A 10,353-nucleotide genomic window follows, 5' to 3' on the forward strand; every position below is an offset into this window, starting at 1 on the left:
GTGTATATATATATATATATATATATATATATAGAGAGAGAGAGAGAGAGAGATATCTTGCTTGGAGAGGGATGGTGTAGCCCTGCAGTCAGCTGGGTAATAAACTATATTCTTACACTAACATCTTATTTGTATGTCAGTTTGCAGATACACTAGTAAATATATGCTATCAAATAACAGATGCGTGAAAGTCAGAGATTTAATTTTCAGATTATTTTCAAACTACCTAAGTTCCAGAAGAACCCCTATTAAATCACATCTTCTGAAAATAACTAATTCAAGAAACAAATTCAAGGAGGTACGAGTACTTTTTTACTGACTTCATTATCTGTCCTAACAGAGATGCCCAGCATGGCTAGGCGGTTAGGATGCTTGATTCGAACTCCCGTCCCACCAGACATGCTCCTCCTTTATGTAATGATCAATTCCACTATTCTTTGGTGAAAGAGTTGGCGGTGGGTGGTGATGACTAGTTGCTTTTCCTCTAGTCTTTCGCTGCTAAGTTTGGGACAGCTAGCGCACATAGTCCTCGTGTAGCTTTGCGCGAAATTCAGACCAAACCTAATAGAGGTATTCTACTGGTGAAACTTAGATTGAAAGAAGAAAAAAAAAGTTTTCGTTTTATAGGTGAATAAAAATTATTTTATGAAAGTAAAAAAAAACATCTGTGACTACAAAAGTAGATAAATTTCACTGAAAAAATCTAAAACCCTGATGATGGTTGTAACTTCTGGAAGTGCCTTTGGCATCCAATTTTTTTACAGTTACCTTGCTGTTTTCTTTCATTTATTTTGAAAATTTTTTTTGAGATTTAAATGTTAATCAAAACTTAGAAAATTACTTAAGTTTGATGTTTCAGGAAACAAAAATTTTGCAATTCACATAGTGGTCATGAATTGTACATACTGCCTGTATGATTCCTAATCTCAAAAAATTGAGGCTTGTTTTAATTATTCACCAACTTTTCATTGTAGATCGTTAAGACTAATTCTTTATAACTTTTGGATGGGAACTTGTATCAATAACTTAACATCCTTTACCCAGTCTGTTTTTGAAACTCCTGTTCCAGATAGGTAAGTGCATAACGTATAATGTGATATGGACAGGAAGATGAAAAAAAAATGTCCTTTCTCCCCAGAAGAAAGAATTAATGTCTTTAAGTAAATTGTTAACAGTTTTGTTTGATTTTTCAAAAGAAAAAGTGATATTTAGATCACACACTGCTGACTTATTACTTATTCAGTGAAATTTTTCACTCTGAAGTATATCTCAACAAAAATCAGTCACCTTGTAATCCATCTTGTCTTGAAAAGAATAAAAAATCCGCACCATCAGCGGAACAACACAATAAAAAACGCGAACCTAAAATAAACTATGGGTTTCGTACAAATACAAAAATAAATATTTCCGTTTTTAATTTTAAATATTGGTAATTTTAATGAGAGGTGATGATATTGGGGCAATCTCAAACCTAAAACTATGGATAATGTACTAAGTCTTGTATCTGTTCAAAACAGTTTGCGCGAAAAAGAAAAAGTTCCCAGTTACTTACACTTAAAGACCACTTTGAAGTTTTATTTTACCCACCATACAGCCTTAATGACATTTTAAAACTATATATTAAACCACTGTATTCAAATTAGCCGTAACACAGTCCCATATATTACCGTAATCGACTAATTACATTTTCTAACGGTGCCAAAATGAACATGATTGAATAATTGTCGGACACCTCGAGAAAATTGTTTCTTTCTCTAACTTCAGTGTGTTGGTTAGATATAATACAAAGGCCAAGTAGAACATTCGTGACAAGGACGTGTAGACAAACCTGCAGCAGCACTTACTCAAATATCCCGAAAGTTTGCTTTCATTTCTATTATTCACGAGACTTAATAATATGATTATCACAATATGAAATACATTTCCAAAAAATGGTTGGATATTTTTAATTATACATATTTTAGTAGTAGCAATAAGTGATATTCCGTAGTAATGCACAATATATGGATGATTTATATCAAATAGATCTTCATAATCTGTTTAGAAAGAACGTCAAATATTTTTTACGATCAAACAACATGTAATGTCCAAAAAGAAATTGTCACAAGGTTATTTTCATTCATTTGAGCTAAGTGAAGAAAATTGTATTTGTTGAATTTTTAATACTTCGACGGTGAAAAATTACGATGTCAGACAAAAAGCAAAGCGTTATGAGCATGTGGATGTGAAACTTGAGATTTCCGGATACTGTTATCATTCACTGGCACATGAACGCGTGCATGTAGAGTTAAATACGTTCTATTCCTTGGACACTATCTTAAGTAACTTAACAAATATTATTCTGCTCTGGTTTGATAAAGCATATACTTCAGACACTAGCTCAAAATTAAACTGTTGCCACATTTTGCAGCTTTTATCCTCCTCCCTTTCAAACAGTTTGCTCGACTGTTCGCCTCGTTTGAGAGTTTAAAAAGGAGGCCGGTCATTTCCTTTATTTACTAGTGGGAATAGAGCATCGACACACGCAACAAGAAGGAAAGAGAAACCAGTCCATGAAAATCCCTTTGCATCCATCATCAGGATCATACGCTAACAGTCGGTGCCATTTATATTTTTGTTCGCAGGAGCAATCACCTGTACATCTCTTGGTCTGTCCTGATCTGGACCTGTGAAGAACGAAATAAAGAAATGCGCATACATGTTCAACGTTAAAGTGCTTTTTCAAGTTCAGTCGTTTTTACTAGTTTCAACATTACATATTTTGTATGATTTATTTCGAAATACGTCTATGAGCAATATATATATATATATATATATATAAGTGTACATTATATATTTTTCATGTGATAAAAGTAACTTTCCATTCAGCTATCGGAAGGGAGGTCCTCAATTAACATTTTGTTTTTGGGTAGGGGAGGGTTAATAACTAAGCATTGCAGAATTCTGGGATTGAAAACCAAAATTATATTAATGTATATGATTAAAGGAAAACTCTTCCAACTAGTCAATTAAATTCACAAAGATCTTAATAAAAATACCAGCAATATTTCATATGTTATGCATTACTGGAATGAATATTAATAAACTATTTTATCGACAAAAGAATTGTTAAAACACTGAACAATATTAGACGAGGCTTATATATGTAGATATTAGTACCATTTTACACCAAAGACGTGTAAAGCTAATAATTAAAGTTACGTCTAAATCTTAATGAACTAGGGGTTTGCCAATTAATCTTAGCAGCACCTGTGCAAATACCACGTGATTAAATTAACACCCAGTTATGTTTGATGAGTTAATTCACAAAGTTTCTAGTACTGTCTCTCTCACTTATTGTTTAATTCTTGAAAAAGATTTGAATTCCTTGCTTTGTCTGTAAACTGAACTACCCACCAGTCAGGCCGAATTCGCACTAGTTTCCAGGCTACGAGTAAAATTCATTCCCCAATCCAAAATCACAGATAAAAGACTGTAATGGTCGCAAATGTTCTGCAATACAATGTATTATTCTTCAGCATTATAAAGCTGTTTTCTACCTGTTTTACGCGAGTTCTGTGGATAAAGATGGCCGGTAAAGGCTTAACAAGCTTAATTAGCACTGGAAGGCGGCTAAGTGCTGTACTTGCTTAAACATGAACATATATAATTTTGTGCAAAAGGAACAGTCCAGCCAACCACCTAAACTCAGTACCATTGTAGATGAACACTATTGAGAGGTGAGAACTTTTGGCAGAAATTGTGGTTTGTTGAGATGAACAGAACCAGTCCGTTATCGGAGGTTTTTTTTTATTATTATTTTCTAGCTTGAATACCGAAAACTATGATACACCTCTGCAGGCCACCCAATCCCCAAAATTAAGTCTCATTGACAGGCACTCTTGGTGTTACACCGAATATATTTATTGGTCTAATAAATTCAAAGTACTAAACTAAGGAGAGTTTGTAGAAAATGAGCAAACTTTCTACTCTCTGTAATACGTGATACAAATAATATTTTTTAATATAGTAAGGTAAAAACAAACAAGTATATTACAAAAAAAAAACAGATCTTACGTTGAAATGTGTGTTGCAATTCTTGAGTATCATCAACTATTAGCTTCCATTTTAAATCAACTGTTTATACATCTATATATTATTATTGCTAGTAACGCAACTAGACCTCATGGGAACCGTGGAGAAAAATTACAATGGATCCTTTAACTACTGTGGAGGAGTCCATGGGCTTCAACCAGTTACATAGGTAGTTGTGCCTGCGATTCCTGCCGAATGTTACAACACTATATGCTAGAACGTTAGATTGTTAGGTATCTGGCCTATATTATAATGTCGGAGACACGCACATAGATTATTAGGGTCTGGATTACAAACAGGAAAACTGCTAAGCATGGTACTGAGTATATTTGAATATCTTCGTCACTGTAAGCGCTTACGTCTATATCACTGTAAAATAATAATGCCAATGAAGTTATTTTTTGAACTAATAAAAAAGACTAGGGGAGAAACGAATTTACTGAAATTTGTAGCTCAGGAAAAATATGCTGCCATCATATTTTATCAGTTAGAATCACACAATATCGTATTAGTACCACGAGATTACCATGCATTTGTCGATATGTATAGGTTTGGAAAGCATTTGCCAAATCATTTCTAAGTTCGAACGCTGTAGTGGGTATAGTTTAAATAGCTCATTAGTGGTACAACTTTATGTTTAACAACAACTGAACTTGAAAGTCATCGTAAAATAGTTCGTGGCAATACACCGCCTTCACTAGAATTTTAATGCAATTATTAAAACCCATTTAGTTTACTTGTTGCTGACAAAGACGGTATTGTAGAAATTCAGAAAAAAAAAAGCATTTACAATAACTTGTTGGAGGCACGTTCCGAGGAAGCCCCAAGGAATGTTCAAGCTTAACGCTGGAAGTACTAGATAAACTGATAACTAAAACCAGACATCAGTTATTCTGAAGCGAGCTAGGAAAGTAAAGAACGTGGAACTTCATACAATATAACCTGTTCGTTGCATGGACACTCCTTTGAAATTGAGCCATAACCCTTTTCCACTGATGGGCACGATTCTTTGAGTAGGTGGTCGACCATAAATGACGAACCTGCATTGCCTCGTGAATGATGTCAACAAAACACTATCTAACATAGTGCAGAGGACGTGAGAACCAGTTAGAACTAATCTCTTTTTCACTAGCTAAACGCAAGATGTGCTAGTGAGATTTATGTACAAATTCCAATTTACCAAGAGATTTATGTAAGATTAACTCTTCCATGTACGAATTCATTAGGGGTTAGTCACTATTTTATTTCGAAGTGATATTACTCTATTTTGAAATCCAGGTATATTTTAGGTTGTTTGTTGTTGTTAAGCGTAAAGCTATACAATGGGCTATCTATGATCTCACCACCATTGAATCCAAAACCATGGTTTTAAGCGTTATAAGCCGTCAGACTTACCGCTGAGTGACGGGGGGGGGGGGGCAAGTGTTTTTTTTAACAGTTAAAACTAATCTCTCACTGGCATTTGATTCATGATGGGGAAAGCAAAGTATAACAATAAATATGAAGACGGTTGACAAAACTCAAAACGTTTTATAAGTAAATTAGTAATTGCTGATACTGTACCATTAGTTAATAAATATCTTTAACACTATTTTTCAGATTTCGCTAATTATGGAATAGGTGTATTCCGAAGCTTGTTTGTTTGTTTTTAATTACGCACAAAGCTACACAAGGGCTATCTGTGTTCTGCCCACCACGGGTATCGAAACCTGGTTTCTAGCGTTGTAAGTCCGCAGACATACCGCTGTGCCACTGGGGGGCGTATTCCGAAGCGTTCGAATCTTGCAAATATATTCAGTAAAGTGGTTAACGGAAAGGAAACAGGTTATAGAATATATTATGAACGTATCATAAATTACAAGTTGCATAAGACAGTTATAACTATTCTTAACAAACAGCCGAGTTTTAAGTGTGTAAATTTAGAATAATTTTAGATCTAAAGAGGTTTGTAAGTCTTAAGAGCAGGGCGGTTTTTAACTGTGAGTAAACTTTCTTTAATGTAGAGGTTAAGGTCTGAAGATCCAGTAGTAATGACAGAGAAATCGTTAAATGGAATATTGTCACTTGTGGTTTCAACATGTGAAGGAATGGATGAGTGGCTGGGTTTAAGTTATGGACGGTCTGTTCTATTTGATACTTCTAAATGTTCACAGTTTGTAGTTTTCAAGTAGCGTTTTGTTTTGCCAATGTACTTGGCCTCACAGTGAGTACACGTGTAACTATACATGAGCCATTAACGTAGAAATTTAGGTATTTGACCTTTATCTTTAAATATGTGTTACCTCTATATATATTAGTCTGAGCTGAATTTGAGGGTAGAAGTTTTTTTTATTAAAGATAATAGTTATTTTTTTAATTGTAAGGATTGTGAACCCATAAAAGGAAGGCATATAATGAGGGGAAATGTGGGAATGGTGACACAGTAGAACTTTCTGAGTAATGTTTAACACATTTTTGTGCAGAAGTGTAATTTCTCCGTGTAAAATAGGGTAATTCGAGCAAAAACAAAAACTTTGTTTAACAGTGACATGACTAGATTTTGTTTGAAGAAGCTGGTGGGGGTAGGGGGATTGAGCGATTAGGAGAGTCAGCAGTGCAATAATATAAAATAAAGCGTTTTAATAAAATTTTTACTAATGAAAATAACAAGTAATTATTACAACACGTATGGCATTTCGATGTGTATCACGTCACTTGAATCACTCTTTCAAACATTAAAAAAGAAGAAGAAGAGGAGGACGCACAATAAAGCATGTTTGTTAAAGGGGGAGCATGGATGACAAGAGTTTGGGAATCGCCGAGTGACAATTTTCAGATTTCGCTGAAAATGGAACAAGTATATTCGGAAACGTTCGAACATTTTTATAAATAAAATGTTTGTGCTTTGTCAACCGTCTTCATCTTTATTACTCCCCAGTAAGTCTGCGGACTTACAACACTAGAAACTGGGTTTTGATGCCTGTAGTGGGCAGAGCACAGATAGCCCATTGTGTAGCTTTGTGTTTAACTACAAAGCAGCATCTTTATTATTAGACTCGTCCCTCACTTTTAGAAATTTACATTGAAACACAAAGTAGCTTTACATGTACTAAAATTCGAATTCTTATCCTATGTTAAAATCTATTTCCTTTAAAAGCTCTTGATTATTTTTCAGGTGTGATTTTATATCAACATTATGGACATGTTATTCTGTAAAGAAAACGAATCTAAATAGCAAAGAAATACATAGACACTAGCTGGACCTAAGTTCTATTTTTTTCAAAATAACTCAGTACTTATGATTTTCTCTTTATATAACATAATAAAGCATTTTTGTTCTCAAAACATCAAATTTAAATAAACTTTTAAGCATCTTTCTTACGATACGACAATATCGTATTCAGAAACACATTAGAATAAATCACGTTTTTATTAATTCTCCAAGAAAAAGTATGCCAAACCTTGCAAAAGATGGTGTACCCCCTTTGCTCAATGAAAACTTTGACAAAACACCATCTAAAATACTCATTGTGTGGTCTGCTGAGATCACAAGAACAAACTAATTTCAAGCCTGGCTTCTTTCTTGTTAGAGCCATTGGTTGAAAGTAATATAATTAGAAAATATACTCGTGACTAGTGTTCTTTTACATCCAGTAACATGGCAGGAAAAAAGGAATGTTAACATATATATATATATTAACCTGACAAATAAATTTCATTTTACTTCGAATAAGTAGAAAACTTGTTCACAAATCCATCTGACAATTACTGATATTTTTATACAAGTGAAAGAAAACAGTGGGGTACCGGATACGTACAGGTAAGGAAAGACACAATATTTACTAGCAAGAGGGGAATTGACAGTGAAGGGTCTGATAGCTACTGCCAGGGATTGGCTTTATCCTTTCTAGCAAGAAGGGTATTTTACTTACCAGCAAAGAAATAACTTTCTATTTAGTGAGAGAAAATGTCGATATTTTCTGACGGGCCTGATACTTACTGGCACACTTCTTGCTGAATAGCTTGTTGAAGGTGCTGGGTATTAACAATAGCTCGGATCTTTCCTGCACTATTAGACGCCCAGTACGGAGTTACTATTTCCACTGCTGATTCACAAACGTCAACCCTGCTCAGAAACATAAATATGATAAAAAAAATGATGAGAAATGAAATGTTGTGAAACGAACAGTTCACAACAGATAAGAAATGAAGCTGCTATGTTACATGAACAAATTTCGTCCAATTAACAGATCGTCTATTCATTAGATTCATTTTAACTTCTTAAACGTGTGAAGTATTTTAAGTATCACGTCATAACTTATACAACCGTTATGATATAAATCCATAGAGGTTTGACTTACTGAAGAATTTAAAACCTTCAAACACTCCTTCACGATGATAGAGTAAAACGATGAGTGTATAAAAGTTACACTAAGTTTATATATTAAGTTTAAACTTTACAGATTACTTTAACAATTTTTGGATTGGCTACAGATTAATCACAACAGAAACAAACTAATTATTGTGTTGATTCAACACTTCAGTTTGTGTAGGATACAGTAACTGTTGTGTGGAATATCAAATAAAATAAAGCTCAAATCTGCGAAATTCATACGCATGAAAACTTTACAACTGAGAGGTGAGAGCACAACACAGTTAGCTTTACATGTTATAAAAATATAGAAATGACAAAGTAATAGGTGTAATAAATTCATGAATAGAGATGAAACATTTCTTACGTGTATATTCAACGTAGTGCTGTCTCACGCTGTGGTTGATCCAAAACTTTGTTTAATTCTATTTTTATGTATAAATTTACGTGACAACTGCTACTCAATACCCTGCTTGGTAATACTGGAATTAGAGAAACTTGCGAGAGTTTACAAAACAAAAAACATGGGAAGAAATGAGGTAGATTTAGGGTTTGAATCCATTCTCGCCACCAAATCAGATAAAATTCGTACATTTATTAATATTTATACAAATTATATATATACATAAAAGGTTAGTGGCGCTTACTTATTTGTAGATGTACTGTAGGAATTTCGACTGTTCGTGGCCCTCTTTGATCTTGTGTGAAGTGTGTAACCATCATAGGTTTCATATTGGCCTTGAACTGGTGGTGTATAGTTATCAGCAGGAGAATAATTGTATTCTCCAAACATACGACGAATCAATGCTTTATTCTCGTCGATGAACTCTTCAATTTTCTCTCTATGGGATGGAAATGAATTAAGTTTGAAATATTTAGATGTAAAATCAAACAAAATAATTGCTTACCTCATTGATGTAAAAGTGTACGTTAAGTTCTGCAAAAACTCTATTAAATATTAGGTCGTCAAGAAATTAATGTCACGTTTTGGAATTTCATTAACCCCCCCAAAAAAACGTACATCACGTATAATAGTTAAAAGAAACCGCCTAAACGTCACGTTAGTGTAGCCTATATGTTGTGTAAAGTTTAGTATACTCTAATCCCTTATAGTGATGGCACATGACGAGACAGGCATTCGGCATGAAACGCTGTTTGAATACAAGAAGGGGAAACAACGCTTCTGTAGCCACAAAGAATATCATAGAAGTTTATGGACATGTTTTGAACGTTCATAAGTGTCAACGATGGTTCAGAAAAGTTCGTTCAGGTGACTCTAGCCTTAAAAACTGTGATGGTAGGGGCCGACCTGTTGGAATTGATATTGATGCTCTGAAGACGTTTGTTGTGTCTAACCCAATGCAACACACCCGTGTATGGCTTTGAAATTGCATGTCTCTCATGAAACAATAAGTAAACATTTAAGGAGGTGCTTGGGTGCCTCACAAACTCTCCGGTGATCATCGTTTCCAACGGGTGAACGTTGCTTCGTCTCTTTTGGCGCGTAATGCGCGTGAACCATTTTTGGACAAAATTGTTACCGGTGATGAAAAACGGATTCTCTATGTGAATATTAAACGCCAAAAACAATGGCTCAGTCCTAGACAAAAACATCTGGTGGGACATCAAAGGAGTAATTCATTTCGAACTCTTCAATCCACAGCGAACTGTCAATGCAGAGATCTATAGTCAGCAACTGGGACGTTTAAATCAAGCCCTTCATCAGAAACGCCCTTCACCCGTCAATCGGAAATGTGTTCTTCTTCTCCAGGACAATGCACGTCCACTTATGGCACGTTTGACACAACACAACATTATGGATTGGATTGGAAAGTTCTCTCCCCACCCACCATATTCTCCAGATATGGCTCCATCAGATTACCATCATTTTCGTTCGCTGCAACAACATCTTAATAGGAAAACATATG

At 34.6% G+C, this 10,353-nt stretch overlaps 1 protein-coding gene across 1 annotated transcript in view; it reads right to left on the bottom strand.

The window, feature by feature from the left end:
* Positions 1 to 1,634: 1,634 nt before the first annotated feature.
* Positions 1,635 to 10,353, bottom strand: part of LOC106463858 (visual pigment-like receptor peropsin) — a 76,873-nt gene continuing 68,154 nt past the window's right edge. Inside the window, exons 7-9 of the mRNA XM_022391477.1 lie at positions 9,073 to 9,267; positions 8,054 to 8,179; positions 1,635 to 2,666 (exon numbers count right to left, since the gene is read on the bottom strand). Coding sequence (XP_022247185.1) covers positions 2,492 to 2,666; positions 8,054 to 8,179; positions 9,073 to 9,267 — 496 coding nt within the window. The 3' untranslated portion in view covers positions 1,635 to 2,491. The remainder of the gene's footprint in view (positions 2,667 to 8,053; positions 8,180 to 9,072; positions 9,268 to 10,353) is intronic.

The sequence above is a fragment of the Limulus polyphemus genome, unplaced genomic scaffold, assembly GCF_000517525.1.
Source record: "Limulus polyphemus unplaced genomic scaffold, Limulus_polyphemus-2.1.2 Scaffold1505, whole genome shotgun sequence".
Classification (NCBI taxonomy): Eukaryota; Metazoa; Arthropoda; class Merostomata; order Xiphosura; family Limulidae; genus Limulus; species Limulus polyphemus.